Source organism: Urocitellus parryii, unplaced genomic scaffold (assembly GCF_045843805.1).
Source record: "Urocitellus parryii isolate mUroPar1 unplaced genomic scaffold, mUroPar1.hap1 Scaffold_35, whole genome shotgun sequence".
Taxonomy (NCBI): domain Eukaryota; kingdom Metazoa; phylum Chordata; class Mammalia; order Rodentia; family Sciuridae; genus Urocitellus; species Urocitellus parryii.
In genome coordinates this window covers 1905212-1931690 of record NW_027553167.1, presented here as the reverse complement: position 1 = coordinate 1931690, position 26479 = coordinate 1905212, and the positions used below count along the sequence as shown (strand labels likewise).

The 26479-nt window shown below is 35.7% G+C and overlaps 1 protein-coding gene across 1 annotated transcript in view; it reads left to right on the top strand.

Moving 5' to 3' along the window:
• The window catches only part of LOC144251990 (uncharacterized), a 187931-nt gene that overhangs the window by 48204 nt on the left and 113248 nt on the right, over window positions 1-26479 (top strand). Inside the window, exon 3 of the mRNA XM_077794588.1 lies at window positions 15434-15477. Coding sequence (XP_077650714.1) covers window positions 15434-15477 — 44 coding nt within the window. The remainder of the gene's footprint in view (window positions 1-15433; window positions 15478-26479) is intronic.

Below are 26479 nucleotides of genomic sequence, written 5' to 3'. Positions count from 1 at the left end.
GGCAGTGAGTTCTATAGACACCAAGGTCAGTGTTGGTAGAAAGCAACCCTAGGGAGGCTTTTGTGGGGTTTTTGCTTTTTTTCTTCTGGGTAATGTTATTGGTGGCAGTACTGGGAGTCACTGGGTAATGAATGTTACTAACATGCCTCCGTTGAAATATGGAAGCTAGGTTCCTATGATTCTAACCTTAACGTTTTTTAGAAATGCATACTGCTGTGCTCATGTCCAGGTACTGTGTCCTAATGAGGCCATGATGATTGTTAAGATTCTGAAATACCACCTGGAAGATTGTCCCTCCACTTTCCACATAATGCCTGTGACCCAGCAACTGTAAGGATAAAATATGGTATATGGCAGTGATTGCCACTGTCACCTTGATTTGATGATTGGTGATTTTCCTCTTCATAAATATTCATACATCTACCTTGCTTCTCCCTCTTGTGCCTGTGCCCATCCATGAGTGTACATCAGTAATGTTTTAAGTCCAGTTAGTTTAGAAATCCAGTTATAGATTCTGGGAGTTAGCATAGTACAGAATTAGAGAGTCGGCTTTTGAGTCAGATTGATTCCAGAGTTCACCACTTTTTTTTTTTTTAAGAGAGAGAGAGAGAAAGAGAATTTTTTTTAATATTTATTTTTTAGTTTTTGGTGGATGCAACGTCTTTATTTTTATGTGGTGCTGAGGATGGAACCCAGCGCCCTGTGCATGCCAGGCGAGTGTGCTACTGCTTGAGCCACATCTCCAGCCCAAGTTCACCACTTTTTTCATTTTTCTTGTAGAATAGAGGAGAGTACCCACTTCTCAAGAATTTTTAAAAGAATCTGCATGTAAGAAGCCTTCCATGTAAACATATATTCGTTTGATTTCTCTTTGGTGTTATCATAGCCGGTTGTTCTAGGTCATTTCTACTTTATATATTTTTGTGTAATTCTTCAGTTTTAAGGAATTAATTTCAAAATGGGAAGTTTAAACTGGTAGGTTCTTTTGTGTCTATAGTATAGAAGATGAGCTGAAGTATGATTGGATTGCTCAGGATTATACAGCTATATGTAATATGATTCAGGATTCTTAAATTTATGTAAATATCTCCCTAATAGTAAAGTTAATGTAGGTTTGGAATTTTCAGTTTCTTACCCTATCCCTTTTCCATCTTTCACTAGTTTACAGATAGATTACGGTAGATTTCTACTGTACTTAAACTTGTAATGATCTTTAGGCATTTATTACTTTATAACCTCACTGTATATTTGCTTATGGATCTGCATGCTATTTTATAGTAGACTAGAGGTCTCTCAAGGGCAATTCCTGGAATTTAGTAATTTTTGGATCCTTTGAATGATTTATTATCTTATCCCTCTTCCCATTATACTGTTTACCAGTGCACCTTACTCATCATAGTAGATTGTTTTTTTAAATTGATGACAATGATAACTAGAAAATAACTTTTGAAACACTTTGTTATGGTTTGGATCTGGAGTGTTGCAGTCTCATATGTTCAGAGGTGGGGCGCTGAGGAAATGATTGGATCACAAGGCTCTGACCTCATTAGTGGATTAATCTATCGATAAACAAATAGGCTGCTGGAATGTGGGACCTAGTTGGAGGAAGTAGGTCACTGGGGGCTTGCCCTAAAAGATTTGCCTTCTTTCAGACCCCTTCCTCTTTAAGTGTGTTTTTGAGTTTGCATGCTTCTCCCTCCCCCCCCCCATTCATTTTCTTTGTATCTTCCTCTACCTAGATAACTGTGGTACATCATTTAACTTTTTTGTTTTCCTATCTATTTACCTTGGAGTGTATATACTTTGAAGAACAAGGGTTAATATTTCTATTGTTCTGTCTGTAGCACCTAACACAATGTTCCTAGTTGTAGGTGCTTACTGAACTTTGGTGAATGAATGAAAAAATAAAGAATAGACAGTTTCAGGAGTTAGCATTTGAGCTTGTAATCTTTTTGGATCTGTGGTAAATTATCCATTAGATTCAAAAAGTTTGGTCATTGCACGTTCTCTCTCTTTGTCAAGTTTAGTGATTTAAATGTTGACCAAAGTCGAGTTGGGAGGGCATTTTTGATGCCTGATTTCTAATTTTTTCAAGGACTCAGTATATTAAAATTTTCTTTTATGTATTTTTGTCTTAAAATAATGTGGAAGAATGACAGCAAAAATCTTAAAAGTATTGTTTTGTGGTTTATGTGATACAGGAATAGCCTACATTTGTTCATTTGTAGTCAGATGGATATCTGTTTGATTATTCTCAGAGTATTGTGTGAGTTTAAAGGAGCTCTTACATGCATTCTCAGGTGAATGAATATGATGAGAGCATGTTAGAAAAGCTTGCTTGTATTTTTCAGGATAAAGGAAGTTTTAAGGTTTTCCATGGAGACACTCTAAGACTGCAAAGAACTGAAGTTAGGAATCCTGTCTCTGCCTTCTCATCTTTCTAGCCCTGCCTGCAGTTTGTATTACATGTTTTGATTAGCTGAAACATATACTTTTACAACCAGTGTCACTTTAAAGCTGGTTAAATTCACAGCCCTTTTAGAGATATATTGTGATTTAAAAATCACACTCTGTTACGATGACTCTTCTGGATTTAGTAATTGTCTTTACACAAGTTTGGACTATTTTAATCTCTAGTAGCAGATGAGAGATTATTTTTGGAAAGAGGCTATGAAATGAAATTTAACTTTTGGTAAAACAGATAGTGATTTTTATGTTGGAAGAATAAGCATAGTAGCATTTTAACAGTATAGTCATGTTCTGCTTAATGTTGAGGACATTGAAGAGTTATAACACCATAATGGTTGTACTATGAAGCCTTGGTGTGTAGCAGACTGTTTTATGTAGTTTTGTGTAAGTGCACTCTGTGATATTTCCAGGATGACAAGAGAGCCAGCATATTTCCAATGTTAAACAAAACATGACCACAATTGTTATTTTAGAGAATACAAGGATATTGAATAGATGTCTTGGTTGTCTCAGATGATTTCCATTTGTATCACTTTCAGAAGTTTTGTTATTGTGTGAAAAAAACAAACAGGAGAACAAATAAAGAGCTTAGGATATGGGTATGATTTGTAGAATATTGTATACAGTTTTAAAACATAAATAAATTAATATTTGGGGGAGTAGTTTTGCCTTTATTGATTTTTTTTTTCTTTTTTCATCAGTGAGCACTCATTTGGTTGAGTTTGCCCTCTTCTAGCCTTTATACTTTTTTGCAAATTTGTTAAGATGTTCTTCAGGTTTTTTAAAAGCAGCTATTGTATTTTCAGTATACAGACCTTACACATATTTTATTAAATATATCCTTAAATATTTGGATGATATTATAAATATCTGAAATTTCAAGTTTCTTTTGTTTGTTTTAGCAATTAGGAGAAGTACAATTATTTGTTTATTGACCTTGTAGTCTGCCATCTTGCTTTATAAAACACTTTCTCTGTTAGCCTTTTGGAAGATTCCTATTGTCTGCAGATGAGAGGCAGCATTAATTCTCTCAATCCCCACACCATCTGTATACCTTTATTTCTTTTTCTTACCTAACTGTACTTGCTAGGACTGCCAGGACTGTGTTGATTAGCATGGGTGAGAACTCACATTCTGGTTAAGTTATCTGTCTTAATGGTAAACATTCAGATTTTTTACCTTTTTGTATGATTTTAATGGATTTTGTTTATCAGGTTGAGAAATTTTCTATTCCTAGTTTGATGAGAGGTTTTATCATGGATTAATGGTGTTTTATAAATGAGTTTTCTGCAGTAATGTAGTTGTATGCTTTTTCTTTCAAATTCTTTAATGAGGTGAATTATATACTATTATTTTCAGAATTGTATTATTTTCAGAAGTTAAATCATCATTGCATTACTGGAGTAAATTTCATTTGGCCAATTTGTATTATTATTTTTTTATATTCCTGGATATGAATTGGTAATATTATTAAGGATTTTTGTGTCTATTTTTGTGAGTGGTTTGGCTTATATTTTTCTTAATGTTTTTATCTAGTTTTGATGTCAGTATAAGTTGGTTTCATAAGATGAACTGGAAAATGCAGCTCCCCCACCCCCATTTTTTGATAGTGTAAGTATGTATGGTATCATTTTCCCCCTTGAAATTTTTGGTGCATACCATTATAATGCTATCTGGGACTTGAGTTTCTTTGTGAGAAAACAAAAAATTCAAGTTTTAAGTAGATAAGAGGGTGATTTTGTTTGATGTATAGAGGCATCTTATAATAATAATTTTGACTGTTCCCTAGATAGGATGTTGAACAACTTTCACATGCCTTTAGTCATTCATTTATCTTCTTCAAATATTTGCCCATTTTTAATTGGGACGTCTTCTTTTTAAGTTGGAAGTGTTCCTTATAAATTCTGGATATATATTCATCATCAGATACATGCAGATATTATTTGCAGCTTGTCAAAGGTAAAATAACTCTTATGCAAATACAAAGTAACCTCATGTTAAACTTCTAATACATATCTGGTAATTTTTTATTGTGTGCTGCACATTGTAGATGATGAGACCACCATTTTTTTTTCTTCCCCTCTTCTGAATAGTGTTAAACTTTGTTCTGAGTTATTTTTACTTTCGTTCATTTTGGACACAATTTAGTTCCATCTTGCTTAGTTCTTTCAGGCTTCCATATTGACATTTTCCTGGAAATTTTATGGATTCTCTCCCTCAAGTACAAGTTGGGAATCTGTCAAAGATTTGGGCAAAGTTCATACACGATTATAAGAATGATATCTTTTTACTTGAATTCTAACTATTGCAACATGTGATCTGGGGAATGCCCTTAGTTGAAAAACAATATAAAAGTGGGACTTGAGGCAGTAGAATTACAAGTTCACAGCCACCTTCAGCAACAGCAAGGCACTAAGCAACTCAGTGAGACTCTGTCTCTAAATAAAACACAAAATAGAGCTGAGTATGTGGCTCAGTGGTTGAGTGCCCCCGAGTTCAATCCCTGGCTTTAAAAAAAAAAAAAAGTGAGTTTTATCAGTAACATTGAGCTTTCTGTCAGCTTTTGTCTTTTTTTTTAGTGCTTTCAAATAGTCACTTTTTGTATATTGTCCAGAGTTTACAATCTGTATTCTGCTTTTACTTCCTTGTTGACTTTTTAAAATAGTGGAAGTCTTTTTTTTTTTTTTTAAGTCTTAAAATCATTACTTACCCATTCTCCTGGATTTGATATTCATATTGGTTTTCTTTCTTTTTTTTCCCTTTGCTCAGTATTTGTGAGCTATCTCTGGTCCCTCTTAGAAATACATATCAATTAGAGAATATTTTCCAAACCTTTAAGCTTTTTCATTGTTACCACCAGTTAACTTTTTATAGTACATATCTTAGGAAGCCTAATTCAAAAGTTTCACATTTTTAAAAATGAAAGGTTGATTTGTTTAGTAAGATTTAAAATGTTATCTTTGCTTATAGTTATGATTTGATTATAGCTATTGAAAGGCAGATCTTGCCTTAGGGGTTATTAAGTACAGCTAATACAGATTACTAGTGGAGGTTTTGGTTGCTTTAAAGTTGCAGGCCTGCCTGAGACTGTTAGCCCACATCTGAATGCCGAAAAGATTATCTTGAAGATTTCATAACTAAGTTTTTAAGATTCTCAATTCTGTGGTATTTTTTCTTTTGGACCAAGTGGGGCAGCATTCAATGGGTGAGTGCATTCTTTGTTTCTTGCTCTGACTTAGTTTAGCCATCAAGGTCTATAATGGAAGGACATGTCATATTGGTCTTTAGTCTACCCATCTTGTTTCTTTAAAAAATATTTAAAAAAATATTTTTTGTAGTTATCGATGGACCTTTATTTTGTTTGTATGCATTGCTGAGAATCGAACTCATTGCCTCACACATGCTAGGCAAGTGCACCACTGAGCTACAACCCCAGCCCTGCTTTATTTTTTTAGTTGTCTTTTCACCTTAATGGCAGATTTCCAGGCTGATAATTATCTGTTTGAAAAGCCAGAGTGTTTTTTAAGTATTGAAATGGTAGTATGTATACTACTTATTTGTACCTATAAAATTCGATGCAGTACTGACAGAAACATCACAATTAGAATGGGAAAGACTGCCTATTAATTTCTTGAGTTTGGGCATTGGTTTTGAAGCTTGACTATTTTTTTTAAATAATACTTTTATAGAATTTAGGGAAAACATTCTCAGAAATTTCTGTTGCTTATAACAGCAGTTAAATTTGGGGGATAACAGATTTCACATGGTTGATGTAAACTTATTTTGTGTAGGAGAAATTCCATTTCTAGCTAATTCTGAGGCTTATAAACATTTCCATTTGAATATAGATAAGAACATGTTGGCCTGTTGAGTTGCTTTATTTGTTGGGTAATTAGCAGCTAACTCTATAATTCATTACCTACCACTGTTGCAAAACAGAATACAACACATCTATAAATTGGTCCACAGTGATGTGCTTTCAAGAGATAAAACAGATGTCTGCAAAGAAGATTTAGACAGGCATATGTTACTGCCTTCCTCTTCTCACTTTATTCTTTTACTTAGTGAAATTTTCCTTCCTCCAACATGCATAATTATTATACTGGGAATTGAACTCAAGGGTGCTCTACCACTGAACTATGCCCCCAGCTCTGTTTTTTTTTTTTTTTTTTATTTTGAGACAGGGTCTCACTAAGTTTTCTAGGCTGACCTATAACTTTGAATCCTCCTGCCTCACCCTCCCCAGTCACTGGAATTCCAGGCATGTACCATCACACCCAGAAAATTTGTTTTCATCTTTTCTATATTTAGTTCTCAGCTCACAAAAATTACCTTGCCTCATTTGCTTATATACCTGTGGCACTGGGTTAAGAGCATGGATTTTGGTGTCAGATCTGGGTTCACACTCTAGCCGTCACTGTTACCACCTGTGTGATCTCACAGGGGTTAGTGTTTTAATCATGAATCTCTTTATTTGTAAAATGGATTAATGTCAGGATTAGTATGGTACCTGGAATTATAGAGTAAGTAAACTTTATAGGTTTACTTATAAAGTTGATGTGGTATTTCTTCCTAATTTATAAGATATAAGCTGTTAAAACTACAGAATTAATACTCTTTAGAAGAACAAATGAGAAGACTATCTGAATGAAATCAGATGAAGTGAAATTTATCTGTCTGTGAGGTCCATTTTAGATGAGTATGAATTCTAAAAGCCAATGAGCACATGTGTTTACCACCAGGTATATTTTGGTTATATTTGAGAGAGAAAGATGAGAGATGGAGGAATATTTTAAAAAATGCTCCTGCTTGAGTTTAAGAAATAGACTTCAGATGCCAGAAGAATCATGTAACATGATGATTAGATCAGTTGGTATAATTGAAGCCAGTTGATAATCCTTTCATTCTGTTCTCCAAACATTTACACTGTTCCTATTTCTGTACAAACATGTGAGCTTAAAAATGCCAGGTCCTTCCATAGAAACTTCATGTGTCACATTGGGGAGGGAGAAGCCACAGATTAAGGAGAATGTGGAATAGAATCAGTAGTCAATCTTCACCTTTCATTTTTGTTTAGGTTCTTCCTGTGATGGGTAATTGGGGTGCTTTTGTTTTAGAAAGTGGATCTGCCCACATTTGGGGAATAATGGAGCATAGAGAAGGAAAAGGGAATCAAGAATATGATTTTTAAACTGAAAAAATTTGACTTTTGAGCTTTTACTTCATCGGGTAGGGACTGAAAATCTGCTGAATTGTGGTTTGTAACCATTGCTACTCCCTGCTGATGGAGAGCCAGCCACAAAGACAACTGTTCCTAACTCTGTTTGATAGTTAAAAACAATTTTTTTCATCTTAAATTGCCTAAAGACAGAATTGATTTTACCGAGGTTCTAACCTTAAGCTCTCAAACTAGTGTTGAGTAGGCTGTATTTCTTAAAAGATTCTGCTGTGACAACCAATAAGAAGAAAGGATTTAATTTGTTTACCATGACCATCTTTTTCTTGTTGGTTATCCTGTGTCAGGTTTGCTTGGTGTCAGTGAAAGACAGTCTACAGAACACCTGTTCTGGGTCACCACTATACTAAACTGCTGCACAAATGGCATCTCATTTGACCTACAGCAGGCTCTCTGAGGCAAGTGATTATTAAACCTGTTTAATACAGAGGAAGAGAGGGGCTGGGATTGTGGCTCAGTGATAGAGCACTTGTCTAGCACGTGTGAGGCTCTGGGTTTGATCCTCAGCACCACATTAAAAATAAACAAACAAACAAATAAAATAAAGTTACTTAAAAAAATAATACAGAGGAAGAGAGCCTTCAGTTAGCACAGGGTTATGCTTCAGCTTCTTCCTCTCTCGTGTAGTGCCCTCTTACTATGACCAAAGCAGTCTATCAGTTCTTTACTCGGCATGGGATGTTTTGTTGATTCTGTTTTGGATGTGTCCAAGTTTTTGGAGCAGCTTAAGTTCTTTGGTCTTTTAGATCTGTCTAAATTTTGTTTGCATCTGACCATGACTTATCTAGTACAGAACCAACTGTTTGCTGTAGTGAGGAGCCATTAGTGGGGCCTATTTATGTGGAGAATCAGAAAGCCAAGGCCTCACAGCACTATCTGCAGAGCTTATTTGAACTATATATAGTTAGTTCTATCTAAACTCCCTTTCTACAGTATGCACTCAATTGGTTGTTGAATTATTTCCCTTTTTTGTGTTTTTTTTTTTAAATTTGTTCTAATTAGTTGTATATGACAGTGGAATGCACTTTGACACATCATACATAAATGGAGTCTAATTTCTCATTCTTCTGGTTTTACATGATTTAGAATCACACTGGTCGTGTAAACATATATGTACATAGGGTAATAATGTCTAATTCATTCTACTATCCTTCCTACTCCCTCATTTTCCTTCACTCCCCTCTATCCAATCCAAAGTACCTCTTTTCTTCCTTAGCCCCACCCACCCCAATTGTGAATTAGCATCTGCATATTAGAACATTTGGCCTTTGGTTTTTTTTGCCAGGGGGATTGGCTTATTTCTCTTAGCATGATATTCTCCAGCTTCATCCATTTACCGGTAAATGCTGTAATTTCATTTTTCTTTAAGGCAGAGTGATATTTCATTGTGTATAGAATATATACCACATTTTCTTTATCTGTTCATCTGTTGGAGAACACCCAGTTTGGTTCCATAGTTTAACTATTCGGAGTTAATTGATCTGTTATAAACATGGATGTGGCTACATCACTGTAGTATGCTGATTTGCATTCTTTATATTTTTCTTACCCCTTCTAGACTGAGCTGCTTTGCCGATGGCCTGGGTTCTTTGAACACATACATAATCCATCTACTTTTCACTCTCTCTTTTCTGGACCCAGTTAGAGAAACCTACCAAAACATTGGTTTTATATTTAGGACAGTACATTCTAAAATCTATACTCTTTTTTTTTCCTAATTAATTTACTTTTTGATTGGTTTTTAGGTGAAGTAGCCAGTTGTGCTCCTTGTGTGCTCATTATGATCAAATTGTTATCACTTGGGACCAATAATTAACACTATTATAGCATTGATTTTTATGGAACAACAATATTTTTTCAGTTTGTATTTGTTTTAAATGAAAGGGTATTGTACAGTAGATGCCTGGCTGTTTCTCTACTTCTACTGTGGACTGTTATGAATGCAGATTCAGTTTAATTTAGTACTCCCCTACATGTTACTTGGAGGAGAGATTTGTGAGGAATACCTTTCTACCATGTAGTTAGGGGTTGGGAACACTTCTGTGGGGCTGAGGCTGTAGCTCAGTGGCAGAGTGCTTGCACTAAGTGAGGCACTAAGTTTGATCCTTAGCACCGCATAAAAATAAACAAAACAAGGGCCAGGCACAATGATGCTTGCCTGTTATCCCAGCAACTCAGGAGGCTGAGGTAGGAGGATTTCAAGTTCAAAGCCTGTCCCAGAATCTTATTGAGGCCATAGGCAACTCAGCGAAACCCTGTCTATAAATAAAATATAAAAAAGGGCTGGAGATGTGACTCAGTAGGTAAGTGCTCCAGGGTTCAGTTTTCAGTATCCCCCCTCAAAAAAAAAAAAAAAAGGAACAAACAAACAAAAGACATGCTGTCCATCTACAAATACAAAAAAAAATTCAAACAAAATGCAGCAAATATTAAGGAAAAAAACCCATTTCGGTTATTTCAGAATACTCATAAATTTTTTGCATTTAAGTAGTCAAATTTTCTATTAAAAAAATATTAATGTTGTCACAAGTTCTATACTGACATGGCATCTTGATTTTTAGAATTGGGGATGATGATTTTCCTGTGCATTTACATGGCTGATCCTAGTTCATTAAAAGTCTTTAACAGGTGACTTTTCTTTTTCTGTGTAGCATCTTCACCTAATTAGAACATTTATAATTTTCTTTTATTTGAAGTTTTTATTAAAACTTTGCAACTTTGAGATGTTCCCTTCTCAAAATGCCATTCCTCTTGTTTTTCAACATTGTGTTCTCAAAAAACTTATTATTGTATAACATTGAAGGCAGTATTTATCCTTAAGACCTGAGAACCATTTTCATAATTTAAAGGCCTACCTTGACCACTTGCAGCATTTTGTTTCTGAGCTCTTCTGCTAGCTACTTGTGGAATTCATTTGATATTGCTTTTGTCATATAATGTGTTCAAGAAGATGGGCTATGTGTCCCTGTGAAATCACTTCTAATGGAATAGCCACAGCAGGCCCTGGGATTTGTCCAGGTAAGGTCATCCAGCTCAGTAATGTCTGTTGCATTTGTATGTGTGCCCACTTGCCTATAGTTAGTTTTCTAGGTGGTTTATAATTGGTTTAGCCCATTGGGCTGCTTGCTTTTTCGATGAGAGAGGATGGAGGAAGTATAAAGGCTTGAATTTGGCAGTCTTTTTACCGGATATCTATTTTAACCCCTGCAGAAGTTAATTTACATACAGCCCAGCTGTGTATGAATTTTTCTAAATTTAAAGTTTATTCTTATTGCCATAGGGATAAGAGTGTCAGCACTTATTGAATTTATGGTCTTGCTCTTCCTTGCCTGGACCTCCAGGCAGCTTGTAGTTCCGTTTCCTTTTGATAACAGGATACAGCTGGTGGCAAAATTCTCACCTGTGGAATGCCACTGGGAGTTTTCTTCTCCATATAGATCTTTGCAAAACACTAGAAACCATTTTTTTTTTTCAGGAAACCACAGGCCTGTGTTAGCACCAAAGGAGAATTGAAATAACATGTGCATGTTCCTCTTCCCAGAGGTAGCAACCATCATGTGAGAACCCAAGTATAGTATTAAATAACCCTTTGCCCTCCTCTTTGCTTTGAGGTTGTCCTCTGAATCTGCTCCCTGTTACCTCTCTGGCAGATTAAACAAATTGCTTAAGGCTGGATTCCTTAACACTTGGCAGGATCCATACTGTCTTTAATGGGCTACTAGATGAACCTTTTGGGACTAGATTAACCTTAGATATTTTGGTTTTGGTAGCTTGATTTTTATAGCTTATGTATTGATCCCTTTCCATAAACTATGGCACAGAAATCTAATTAATTTCTGTCTCTGATGTTCATACCAAACATGTTTTCCTTTAGTATTTTTTTGTGTGTGTGGGGGAGGGCCCAGCACACTGCCAGATATTGTGGCATAAATGGTGTTGGTGCAAAGAGGAAAAACCAGACGGTATGTCACTGCTGATTGTGTGGGTTAAAATATTAGCAGTAATCCTATAATCAGAATCACCAAGGGTAGAGGCCTTCACATGTGCAAAGGTAGGACTGGACTGAGAGCATGATGCTCACAGATGGTGTGTACAGAGTCTGAAGGAAAAGGAGTGCAAAGAAGACCACAGAGATAATTGCGTGTGTGTGGGGGGGGGCTTGAACATAGTTCAGACGTACCAGAGGGACAGCAAGAAAAGTGTGGGTGGCTTCTGAGAGCTCAGCAATGATAAAAATCGTGTTTAATAGAACACCAGATATGTTGGGGTCTCTTTTTCCCTCAGCAATACCTTTTGTTTAGAATTCAAGATCAGCACAGGTGATTAAGAGGGTCTAAAAGATGTAGGAGTTGATTGTGGTGTGAAGTTAGTGTTGAAATGGTTTTCAGTGATTCACACTAATTATTAGGAACAGGAACTTAATTTTATGATTTTATTGCCTACAATTGTGTTAGACATTTACACATATCTTTTATTCTTATTTATCCCCATTTAGGAGAAAAGGAAAGTAAAGCTTGGCAATTAAGCCACTTGTCCAAGATAACAATAGTCAGTAAGTACCAGTACCAGAGTTGTAATTCAAATCCAAGTCTGTTTGTCTCCATCTCTGAATTATATTGGTAGTCTCATTTTAATCTTTACATTCTTCTTTCAGGGCTTGTTTAAAACATTCTTAAACAATAAAAGGTTGTTTCCAATCTAGATAAGGACTTTGCAGTTTTTTTCTTTTAATATCTTCATCAAAGTGGCTTATTGGTGGTTGGTGTAAAATAAATTTATTTAGTCTTTTTAATAGAGGCAGTGTAGTGTGCTTATTAGTTGCTGTGCTGGCCATGTGTGTCTGTGGTTGCAGTATTTAAGCTTATGCAATGCTCCAACTGTTGGAAGTTCTAAGAAAACTAAAGATGGATCAGATACGTCCCCCAAGCCAATTACATTTTAGTTTTATACTTTTCCCTTCTTGAATCATGGCAGGTTATAATTTTAGTACCATGCCATAGAAATCCCTAAAGAAAAGGATTGGTACCTCAGGAGAACACTTTTAAGTGATTGCTTACTTCAGTTTAGGCAGAGAGGGTGCTATAGAAAACAAAAATAACATTTGGGGAAGGTTGAGTCAGAGGTGCCTAGGGAGCATGGAGAGATTTTCTCAGGTGATCAGGCTCTGGCACCCAGTCTACAAGCAGAGGCAAGTAATCTGGCAGTGATTCTTCCCTGGGGAAGCAAGATGATCAGGACTGGATGCTGAGACAGACCCCTCTTGATTATAAGTTTTGTGGCTGATGGGATTTGGTTAGGGACTGGGACGAAGACTCTAATGCAGATTCATCTGGAAGCCAGCTGTTGGCTTGCTGTACCTCAGGGGAGCCATGGTAGGGTTCTGGATTGGTTGTGACAGTTGCATTAAAATTGGGAAAGTATTATTTTGACATAAAGTGATTTTGTCACTTTTATATGTCACTGAACTATAAAATTTTGTTTTCTTTCAACATTTTAAAGTGAAAAATGTGGAAACAATAAAAACAGAGGCTGTGGCTATACCTCAGTGGTAGAGTGCTTGCCTTCCACATGTGAGGAACTGGGTTCAATCTTCAGCACCACATAAAAGTAAATAAATATATTGTGTGTATCTACAACTTATTATTTTTAAAAAAGAATAAAAACAATTATTATGCTTCTGTTTATTTCACACTCCTTACATTTATGACTGCTCAAAACTCTAGCTGGTTTTACTGTTGAGTGGTAGATTTGTTGATCGAACTTAACACCATGTCGTGTAGTCTTTTAATTTTGATATTTCTTCTTAGTCTTTCAAGTGCTAGGCAGTCTTTATTGTCAGTGTTTCTCATGTATTGGTTGTAACATGAAAACAGCCCTATTGGACTTGTGAATTTGCTTTAAGTCATTCATTGCTTTCTAGGTAAGGAAGAAATTGTAGGGTTTTTTCCTAACATTCTGTCTTGAAACCATTGCATGGACAGAGTACATTTCTTTAGCTTTCTTTTTGGGAAGGCTTGATCAGAACTGGCAATGTGGAGAAAAAAATGTATTGGTATCACACAGTGTTTGAATTTAGGCTCTCCCATTTACTTTTTGCTCTTTGTGTTAAATATGTTTAATTTTTGAAAAGACTCCCCCACCAGTGAAATGAGAAAAGTGATCTTTTTTTTTTTATGGAGAATGAATACAATATCATATATAAAACCCAATGAAGTTTAGTTCTCTCTTTCCCCTCATGTGTCATCATTGAAGAAGTCTAAAACCAATCTGTTTCTGGAGCCTTCTGGTCATTACTTTTATTACTTTTGACAGATATATTCTTTTCAGTAGCCTGTGTTGCCAACAACACAATGACCTGGCACTTTGACCAGTGGGAGAGGACAGACACTTTGTCATCCCTCTTTAATCCTCTTATCAGAGCAACTTGTTTTGGGTTATGGCTTTGAAATACATTTGGATAAACACATAGTTCAAGCAGTTCAGATGGCATCAGCTCTTCATTAGAGCCCTCTGAGCTCTCTCATCTCTCAGTTCACATCTGTATGCAGTGGGAGCCCCTCAGATAGTTGATATTGTGGTCCTTACACAGTATTCCAAGTTTCCTTGGCAAATTATGGCGCATAAGAGGGCTGAAAAGTCATTAGTTTGTACCCATAGATTTCTCTAATTCTTGTGGGTTACCAGTGTGTTAATTTTCATATCAGTTTCTTCTGCCTGTGATGGCAGGAACACTTCTTAAGTTATTCAACACACATTAGTTTATAAATTTATAGGTTCTTTAAATCCCATATCTCAGCAAGTCTGAACAGGACCGGGAAAGCTGATTAAAGGCCAGAGAGCACAGTGAGTTAATTTTAAATTAAATGGATATTTAATACATTGAGCAATTACTCAAGCCTGCCATTTTTTCATCAGTGTTTGTTATTTGAATCTGAAATATAATTAAAATTTTCCACTAAAAGAGTTAGTTACTATTACATTTCTTAAAGTTGGTTTTTAGTGTAGATTTCTTTAGGTGTACTGGAAGGAAAGAGTGCCCTGAAGATCAGCTTATAGTCACATTCAGGATGTTTATCATTCTGAAATCCCACATGCTATTCTTAATATTCAGAAATGTGTTATACAGTATTGGGAATCTTCTGTAAAGTTCTTCATAAGATTTTTGTGAGCATTCATTTAATGACAAATAATTAAGGAATTCAGCTATTAATTTTGAGGAAGGTGAGTTTTTAGCTGTTAAAGGCAAGCTGCATCTTCTCTGAGAAGATGGCAGTGAGCAAAAGAGCTCTAGTAGTCTTTTGCTACTTCCTTTCCCTTTCCCCAAACTCCTTAGTGGGACTAGGGGGATATCTTGGGTAGAGCAGCATTTTGTGAGTTTGGTGGGTTATACAGAAGCACAAATGAACATTTAATGGTTTTGCTTTGGTAAATGCTTTAAATATCTGATCAATGGTTTTCTGTGACAGTGAAGTCTTTGTCTTTCTTCTTCAATTAGAAAATCATTCTCCCCTCTTGAAAAGTGGCTGGAATATAAGGAATTCTGTAATCCTTGAGCCTCCTTTTTCCCAAATCTCTAAGGAAAGCTGAACACGCATGCGCGCGCGCACACATACACACACACACTAACCTCAGACATAGGATTGTACTCTTAGAGCTGTGGGTGATTTTTATATTTTTGGTGACCATTTCCAACTTAATTCTCATTTATTTCTTCAATTTCTGTTTCAGTGTCCTGGGCAATGAAACTTAATCCACAACAAGCTCCATTATATGTGAGTAAATGTGATTTCTTTTCATTTTGTACTTATCCATGTTGTTCATTATTTGTAATAAACTCATACTCTTGTGATAGAGATTACCAAATAATTTTTTATGCATCAGGAATTGAGTTTGATTTAGTAAATACTAAATTGACTAGTACATGATGAAACTGAGCTGAGAACAAATAATACCTGTAAGATTTGTGAGGTAATCTAGTCAGGGTGATAAGATGTACCTATGAAACAAATTGCCCTGCAAATGGTACTGTACTGTGGCTTCTTTCTTTTATTGCTGTGCATTTCTGTAAAATTTAAATGGAGATTTTTCCCATTCCCATTGTGAGTTACCTTGTGTTGCAGCTAGGTGGCACCCTGTCATTGGCAAGAGTGTTGTTTACCTTAAGACGGGGTGAAAGCTGACACACCATTCTTCTTGAAGAGAGTGAATTATAGGATGAAATGGATAAATTAACAGGTTGAGGCTGGACAAGGAGTGGAAGTGCATTGACTTCATTGGGGGGCTGGAAAGGTGCTTATTAGGGAGGAGCCATCTAGAGCTACTGACAGAGCTGTGAGAGGCCAGAGGATGTTGGTTTGCTACGTTCTGGAGAGGGTGAGAAAAGTTTGTGATAGGATTTGAGTCAGGCCTTGAATCAGGACCAATTAGATGGTTGAAACATCTCCTTAATTTGTTTAGGACAAAAGGGAGATGGGCAAATAAGGGTGGTGTTAGTTGAGTGGTGGTAGGGTAAATTCCAGCTGAATTTCTGTTGGGGAATCATGTGGGATAACTATAGAGTGTTGAAGCTTAGTTCCAAAGGAAGACAAAGGTGAGGGAATTTTGTTTTTTGACCATCAAGGAGTCTTTGATGATGTATATTTTAAAACTTCTGTTCATTATGTATTTAATTATTTTTAACCATTGCTGTTTACAGTAGTTATTTTTTTTCCAACATGAGTCATTCATATAATTCTTATGCATAGTTGATTTTGTTAATTTTAACATATAAAGAAAAATACATGCTCTTAGAAAATATTTTATGTATTTATTTTCTTTCCTGATTACTTGGGAATGATATATGTTCATCAGTTAGTTTTCATGTGAATTGAATGCCTTAGATTTTTCTAGAGCATCTTTGTTGATTCACGTATCATATATTCTCCCTTTCAAAAGTATAATTAATTGGTTTTTTATTTACAGGTAGAGAATCCCTTGTCTGAAATACTTGGGACCAGATCATGTTTTGAATTTTTTCTGATTTTGAAATATCTGTGTATATATAATGAGCTATCTTAGGACCCAAGTCTAAACATGAAATCAATTTGTTTTATGTACATATTTGACACACAGCCCCAAATTAATTTTAAATAATTTTGTGTGACATTTTCAGGTGTGGAGTTTTCTACTGTGGCATCATATTGGTGCTCAAAAAGTTTTGTGTTTTGGAAAAGCATTTTGGATTTTATTTAGATTAGGGATGCTCAGTCTACATTTCCCTTTGTGCCATTATGATCATTTTCTAACTTTAGGACATTTTTATCACTCCCAAAGAAATGTCATACTCATTAGTAGTTCACTTCCCACTCCTCCCAGTGCTTGGCAACCACTTATTTACTTATCTTTATTGATTTATCTATTCTACAAACTTCATGTAGTTGGAGTCAACTATATATGACCTTTTGTGACTGTCTTTTTAACAGCATGCTTTCAAGTTTTAACTATTTTAGAGCTTGTGTTGATGTTTTTTATTGATGAATAATCTGATGTGTATCTATCTATACCACATTTTGTTTATTCATTCTAGTTATTGTTCATTCGAGTCCTTTCCACTTTTTGTTGTTATGAATAGTGTTGTTGTATAGGAATACGTTTTTATTTTTCTTCGGTATACACATTAAGAGTAAAATTGTTTAGTTATATGATAACTCTGTTTAATATATTGAGAAATTGCCAAACTGTTTTCCATGGTGGCTATTGTATTTTACATTCTCATCAGCAGTGCATGAGACTTTCCATTTCTATCTTTGCCAATGTTTTTATTGTCTGACTTTTGGATTGTAGCCCTGTTGGTGGGTGTGGAGTGATATCTTATTGTAGTTTTGATTTGCATTACCCAAATGGCTAATGATTTTGATCACTTTTTACATGTGCTTGCTCGTCATTTATATATCTTTAAAGAAATATCTATTCAGATTCCTTGCCCATTTAAAAATTGGATTGTCTTTTATTATTGAGTTGTAAAGATTCTTTGTATAGTCTGGGCTCAAGTTCCTTATCTGGTTTGTGATTTGCAAAATGTGCTGTTCTATGGGTTGTCATTTTACTTTCTTAGTGATGTTCTTTGAAGTTCAAAAAGTTTCCATTTTGGCTAGGGCTGTAGCTCAGTGGTAGAGCACCGGCCTTGCACATGTGAGGCACTGGGTTCGATCCTCAGCACCACATAAATAAATATATTGTGTCCATCTAAAACTAAAAAAAAAAATTAAAAATTTCCATTTTGATAATGCCCAGATTATTATTTATTTATCACTTATACTTTTGGTATCCTATCTAAGAGTTCTTTGCAGAAACCAGTTGACAGAGATTGACTCCTGTGTCTTCATCTATGGATTTTATAGTCCACATCTTAATTCCCAGAAACTGAATGTATTTACCTTATACTGTAAAAGGTTCTTCTTATTGATTAAATTATGGATCTTAAGATGGAAGATTATCCTGGTGATCCATTGCAATCATTGGGATTCTTATAAGTAAAAGAGGGTGTGAAGAGAGTTGGGGTCAGTTTCAGAGATTTGAAGATACCACACTGCTGAATTTGAAGGTGAAGAAAGGAACCATGAGCCCAGGAATTACAGCCTCTAGAAACTGGAAAAAGCAGATAACACTTTTTCTCTCTAGAAACTTCAGAAGGAACATAGCCCTGCTAATAACCTGGTTTTTAGTCCAGTAAAAGTCATTTTAGCCATCTGAATTTCAGAATTGTACAATATCTATGTGAGTTCTTTAAAGCTACTGAGTTGGTGGTATGGTGTTTTTTGTAACAGTAACAGAAAACTATTCTGTAGTAGTTTGGGAAAAATTATTGATGGTAGTATGAAGGATAATTGGGAAGAAGAGGGTAGAGGCAGAAAGATCAGTTAGAAGCCTACTGATCTTTCCTTCTTGGAGTCTACTAGAACTATAGAGTTAATAAAAACCTTCGATATTATCTGCTTCAGCCCCATTCCATCTTAGAGATGAGGAGATGAGGTCTGAATGTGTTGTGATAAAAGGCATAGCTCACTGGTGGTAAAATTGTGATTTGAGTCTGTGTTTTCTAAAATTAGTCATAGAAACCAATGTAAACCTTGTTAAGCTTACACAAGTTTCATTCTGCTAGGGAAGCAAGGTTCAGCCTTGCTTCGTATATAATTATGTGTTGAAGTGAACTTAACAGACTTTACTGAAGAATCGCTTAAACTTCAGGTTTCAAATACATTTATTATTAGTAATAAGTAGGGTAGTTTGTTATCCTTTTAAAAAGGGAAGTGACAGTATATTGTACTGTCAATTAGTTAACTGAGTCAAATCATAGTGATTTATGCTGTTTTGGTGAAGAAAAATACTAGTTATAGGTGAGTTTGTTGAACTTGAGGTACAGTTCTCTGCACCTGTAAAAACAGACAATGATCAAAGGAATGGCAAGATTCTGTTGAATTTTTTCTTTTAGTTCATATTTGGGATCAACTAGGGGTGAGCATCATTGGTAGGAGAGAGAAAACTGCTACTAAATATGAAAAACACATAATCCTGAGAACTTATTTCTACAAGTTAAGAAAAAAATAGGCTGGATTCCAAATATTTTAATCGGTCTTTAAATAAAGATGCATCCGGAATAAGTTGCAGTTGTAAGAAAGTTTCTATACTGTGCAGGTGGAAGTATGTACTGTTGAATGTTTAAATGAAACTCCTTTAATGATTTTTTTTTTAATGTTCACAGTGGGATGGCTTGGAACTTTTTTCTGGGGTGGGGGGTACTAGGGATTGAACCCAGGGACACTTAACCACTGAGTCATATCCCCAGCCCTTTTAAAAACTATTTTATTAGATACAGGGTCTCACTGAGTTGCTAAGTGCCTTGTTAAGTTGCTGAGACTGGCTTTGAACTTGCAATCCTCCTGCCTCAGCCTCACGAGCTGCTGGGATTTACAGGTGTGTGCCACCGTGCGTAGCTGGCTTAGAACTTTTGACAACCAGGAGTGCAATGTGACTATGCCTTTGTTTCTTGTCTTATCAGTTCTTATTCCTTGAGTACAGCCTTTGTGTTAGGCAGTGTATAGTTACATTACTATGTCAGGTATTTCTAACAGCCTCCACAGAAATATTGATTATTGTCAGGTGGATTTATAAGGTTTCATTGGGTGGTGGTGGTAAAACCTCTGAAAAGCTTAGTAATACCCCTTTTTGTGTGATGGTGTACATAGGTTAATGAGTTGAAAATGGAAAGACAGTGGCAGATGAAAGAAATATTTTTAAAAAAGGACTGAACACTTCATTCGAAATGGGGAGTGGAAGAGAAGACAGACTGAATGACAGTTGACAGAAAATTTTGAATGGGTGACAGCTGATGCCATTATCAGGCATAGGGAGGCAGTGATGAACTTGTTCTTTAAACAAAGAACACATGAGTGTCCTCTTGATAGCAAGAGATTTGGGCTTGGAATTGTGGGGCAAGGATGTTGGGTTTAAAGTAGGGATAGTACATATCATCTCTAAAAATTGGTACTTCTTACTGTGAGAATAAATAAGCTCTTTAAGATAAAAGAGTAGATGGAATTATAATTAGTGGAGAATGGGAAAGAAGGCAAAGTTAAGTCAGGAGAAGAGGAATTCCAGAAACCTTAGTTGCATTTGAGCCTTTAATATTTTATTCCTAAGAATGAATTAATCTCACTCACGTGTAAGGATTAGATGTGAATTTTGGGCTGGAGCTGGGGAATTCTGACATTCAGGTGTCTTCTTTATACCAAGTCCTGTTCTGGATGCTAACGATTTACCCATGAACAAAACATACAGTCCCTTCTCTTATGGTACTTGCATTACACTGTGCAGGGGCAGATGATTTAGAAAACCTAACAGGAATAAAAGGTCTATGAAAATAAATAAAACCAGAGGATGTGATGGTGGCTAGAGCTATTTTGTTTTAGGTGGTTGGTGAGGGGAGGCTTCTGAGGGGAGGGACATGCCGTAAGAGGTGAAACCTGAGTGACTGGGAGGAGCTATCATTGTGAAAATGTTGGCATTATCCTGCCTCAAGGGAGTAAAATGCAAAAGCTCTAAAGTGAGTACCAACTTGATGTGTTTGAGGGACAGAAAGAATAGTGACTGGGTCTTAGTGAGGACAAAGACGGGCAGGGCCTGTTTTCTCTTCCAGAATGAAGTTGGAGACTTAGGAGATAAGGGAAAAGTTATATCTTACAGAATTTCACAGACGGTTGACTCTCCCTTGGGTCCACCTTTCCTTACATTTGGTGTATGCTTCGAAAGCTTTAGTGGCCCTAGCGGCTTGGGGTTATGTCAGACCTCTTAGAGATATCATTTATCCTAATGTGTATCTGCTGGGCTGCCTGGATTCTTGAGGAAAAATAGTTTTAGATCTTTTTAGTAATTTCTAAGCTCCATGTTTCAGGTATAAGTAGGTATCCTTTAATTGAAAAATATCTTTTAGTGGAGATGGCTCTCACTTACCTGAGTTTTATTTAAAAAAAAGTTGGCTTTGTTTTTATATTCTTCCTTTGCTAAAAGTATTTTTTTGGGGAGGAAAACCCCACCATATTTTTATAATTTGCTATTGATCCATTTCACTAACTTGCTCTTGGTTTTCCCTGAATACTTAACCTAATGGTATGTAAACTTCTTTTGCATCTCTATAATCTTTCAGGAGACAACCTGTAATAACAAGAGCTCATGTTTGAATAGTATCTAATAGTTTAAAAAGCTCATTTTCATACTTTATGACATTTGGGTTTCACAGTAAAGTTGTGAAGATAGAGGAAGCTGTGTTGTCATTTGAGGAAACATAAGCTCAAGATGGCTCAGTTAATAAATGACAAGGAGGGGGGTTCTAACCAAAATTGGACCTCTCAAATCCATTTTCCAAACTGTCTTACTATAAGTTCACAGCAGTTCCATAAAAAATGAAAATGTTAATATCATTTTAGACTTTTTTCTTGTAAGTACCTCAGATTTAATCTTCCATGTTACCTGTTTTTAAAAATCTTAAAAACTTACTTGAAATAAGTTTAGGCTTACAGATAAATGGTAAGAAGAACATAATTTTATCTCTAATCATCCCGGTAACATTTATTCATATTTGCTTATCATTATCTATATTATGTATTTTTATGTTTTTGAGTCATTTGAAAGTTGTATACATTATACCCCATTCCCTGTGTTTCAACTTTATTTTCTAAGGCTAGGGCCTCTTTCACAATCCGTACAGTTAACAAAAACTGGAATTGTAACACTGATGTCATACTCTTGTGGAAGCCTATCTCTGAATTTCTGTATCCCAGTAATATCCTTTATAAAACATCTTTTACATCCTACCCAATCCAGAATTTAATCCAGAATTACACATTGTATTTATATCTCTATAGTTTCTTAATCAGTAACAATTCCTCTCTTTAGACTCTTAATCCATAATAATTTCTGTTTTTCTTTGTCTTTCATGATATAGACACTTGTGAAGAATATAAACAAGTTGTTTTGTAGGAGTTTGGGTTTGCATGATTTTTTTTTCCTGGTTTTGGCAAAAGTACTGCATAAATTATGCCCTCATTGGTGTATGACCTGAGGACACTTAACATTCTTTTAAAAAATACCTTTATTTTACTAATTTATTTTAATGAGGTTCTAAGGGTCAAATCTAGTGCCTCATGTGCTAGGCAAGTGCTTGACCACTGACCTACAACCCCTGCTCCGACACTTAACATTCTTGTCTAATTATTGAAGATGTTGACTTTGGTCAATTGGTTAAGGTGATGTTGAATACATAAATTTATCTGTTTGAGAGGAATTGGATATTTTAAGGAGATGGTGTGAGTGAGTGCTCATTTTGCCCCTCTAATGTTTTCTCTAGTTTGAAAGCACCTTTTACATATTGGATTATCCTAAAATGGGACACCCTTGTTCTCTGTAAGTTATGTCTTTGAAAATAGGTAAAAGGGCTAACTTCAGCAGTGAGCTCATTATGAATAATGAATTGCTTGAGATTTGAGCAGAACATTGTCTCTACCTTTGTAGCTATACATGGTTTATAAACAAATGTAATTCCCATCTGAACTATCACAACTGTATTTAATATGGATGTAGTGAGCACTCAGTAAGCATTGATATGGTGAGTGAATGAAAAGCAGGATAGATAAAGCTAATATTTTAGTCAATTCACTTCTTTTGGTTAGAACAGTTCCCTTTCAAATTGCTCACTTGTTCTTGGCTTTTATTTATTAATTTACCCTATGTATGCCCAGAATTTCAGTGATGTCACTGTTGTAATTGAAGATGTTGCTAACAAGGAAAAGTGATTGAAGATGTTGCTAACAAGGAAACACTTAGTTGAAAAACATGCTAGAAACTATGCCTGTATCTTGACTCCTGAGTCATTATTAACATTAGTCCTTATGGGACTTGGGATCTGAACTACTTGTTTGCAGTAAACCATGTGACTGCTAATATATTTTATGAACAGTATATGTATCCTTTGGCTCTAAAACGTTAGGATAGTGTTTTCCCCAAGGAGAGAAGGGATGAGGAGTGCTGTCTGATAAAAGAAAAATTCAGGTACATGAAGGAAAGGTTGGTAGTTAGAAAACAAACTAAATAGGCCCTGCCACTACTCCCGGACCTAGTAACCACACTAGCAGCAGTAAATATATCCTCCCCCAGACTAACAGCTGAAAAGGAAGGAAGATTTTTAGACTTCCAAAGGAGGAGGAAAGGGATTTGGTGTCTCTTATGATAGGTTAAAGTTACAAGGAGACAGTAGCTCTCAAGAATTAGAGAAGATTTGGATGAATCCCATACTTTCTATACTGGTGAGTCACTTCTGTCCTACCACCACTTTGCACCCAAGTGAATGTCCTACAGTCAACTCTACAAGTGGGAATGGACTTTGTGAGAGAGGTCAGCCTGGGTGAAAAATTTGATGAGTCATAGGTGTCACTGTGTTTTGGAGATGGGTGAGCCCAATTTTCTGGAAGATTGGGGAAAGTGAGCAACAAGGAGATTGAAGGATTGGTTTATAGTTCCAAAGGGGCTATGATTATAAGGTTAGGTGGCAGAACTTGCAGGTAATTAGTCTGCCCAATGTGCAGGAGGTAGGCCAAGACAACTAATGAATTGGTCTGAATTTAAGATTCAGACTATATGCACAGAGTACTTACAGTGTAAGTTATGGAATAAATGGCCCAAGAGGAAAAAATGTAGCAAGGTGAAGAAGGGAGTAATGTTTGAAAAGAGAGCTCTTTGTTGGATTGGACAGGTAAGGATTAGAATTTCTTTGTAAGCTGTAGACACTTAGAGTAGTTTATGATTATTATTTGAAATTACTCTTAAGTGGGAGAAATAGAATAAAATATGTATTGTAATTTTTGACTTAGGGAAGTCAGTAATAGTTATAAAATATATGATTGGATATTTCATATTTATACTTAGAGCTTCTTCAAGAGGATGGTGAATTGTTAGCTCTGGACCAGTGAGAGTCATGTCAAGATCTTGGAACAGGAAGGCATTTCTCATGTAAAGTGCAACTTCTGCACAGGTTCTTTGATGCCTTTTCTGTATTAGAATAGTATTCTTTACTGGTTTTCAAAGTGTTGCAATGGTCTACGGATACCTTGTGGTTAACGTCACATACAACTTTGAGCACTCTAGAGGAAATTACTGGGCCTAACACTGACCGTAATGGTTTATATTAGACATCTATGATCCCCTAACCAAAATGACTGTAAGAACACATTGAAAGAGGAAACATTTGGGGTGCGTTTCTCAGATTCTTTAATTAGAAACTTGCTTTTTTATGTCTATAAAGAATATTTTTTCTACATGAACTTATGTCTATGCCTCTCTCAGGAAAACCAAAGACATTTTCCCCCTGCAAAGTCATCTTTAAAAAGTACTTTAATTTGATAAGACATGCAGATGCAAGATATAAATTTTGTTCTGAGACATGTTCCAATGTAATATATGGGCTAATAATCATTACCTGCCATATGTTTGGGATAAAACCCATGTTTATTAGATTTTCAAGGGGAAGAGCCATTTCAGTTACAAAACAAATTTCCAGAACCTCAACAGAGCTGGCTTATTATGTTCCTCTTCCTTTCTTCTTTTTTCTCTTAGTACTGAATATTTTTGCATGTTACAGCTTTTGGAAGGAGGCAAAAACTTCCTGACAATAGAGGAACATCGTAAGAAAAAAAATTCTGGCACTAGATACCTTTTGTTATTTAAAAAGCACAAAACAAAACCATTTCTAATGAATGATTTTAACTGTAGCTGTTAGAATATGGATCAATCTTTATGGTGTTATTATTCTCTGTTTTCTAAGGGAATGAAAAAGTATAATAAGATACTTGTATTTCCTGAGAACCTATTTTTGGCAATGTACTATAGCCAGCAACTTAATACTTGCTTGTTTTAATCTAACAGCAAACAAAGGGTTTGGTTAGTATTTCCACTTTACATCCAGAGAAATGAACATTGAGAGGGGGCCACCAGCAGCTGCAGTGGAGGTAGGATTCAGATGTTGTGAATGGCTAAAAATCCCATTTAAAAAGGAAAATCAGAAAGGCATATCTCTTACACTTGCATTTAGATCTTGGAAAACAAGTTTTTTTTTTTAAATTTCTTGCTACCACACTGGATTCTTGTCCACTCTGGACTTAAGGTTTCCAGCCTCAGGTAAGACTTAGACTTTGTGTGGTAGATTAATGTGGTCTGCTCATGCTAATTAAAGCAAACCTCAGAACTCAGATGATACTAGAAGATAAGTGTGCCAGTGCAGATATTTGCTCAGAGGGAGGAGGCTGTAAAACTTTAATCAGTTAAAGAAAAAAAAATGTTCCTGAGTAAGTACAGTTTGCATTAGTTAGTGTTTTAAAAGAACTGTAGAACTTAGGTTGCCTGAGCTTAATGTTCTCAGTTTCCTGATTGTAGAGAAGAGGACCAGTTTAGTCATCTCACAGTTTTATCATTGTTCTTGGGAAATGTATTTCTGTAGCTGTAGTTGAAATAATCTGTGATTCTCATTTGGCTGTTTGTTTGCATTGTGCGACTACAAAGTGCATTATCAGCCTTCTGATCTCTTAAATGGATTACCAACCTGGGTTAACAATACATTTCTCATGGGTCTACTCCAATATTTTGTGGACTGGTGGCCCTGTCCAGCCAAATCTAAGACCTGTACTTAAACAACAACACTTTGTCACTAGTGCCAGCAGAAATAAGGAAGTCAAGTGTTCCTCAATCTGGCTTTTGATAGTTTTACAGAGCAAGAATTGCAGAAGGAATTTTGTTGGACGTCTTAATCAGTTTCGGAAACTTGCTTTCAAGTTAATATGCTTTACATTTGTAAATAGTATTTTCTTTTCTTTTTGGTACTGGGGATTGAACCCAAGGGCTATTAACCAGAGCCACATCCCCAATCCCTTTTTATATTTTATTTTGAGAGGGTCTTGCTAAGTTACTTAGGGCCTCACCACATTACTGAGGCTGGCTCTAAACTAGTGATTCTTTTGCTTTAGCCTCCTGAGCCACTGGGATTATAAGGTATGTGCCATCATGTCCAGCTGTAAGTATATTTTCTTACTTTTCCTTGGCATTTGCAGAAAAGACAAAGTATGTAGGTCAGAGACTTACAGCATGATTTTTATAATAATTTGATGTTTTCTAAGCTTTTTAGTGAAAAAAAAGACTTGCTGTCTAATGAAGATTGAAATGTAATGTTCTGTACCTTTAGTTTATTCAGAACAA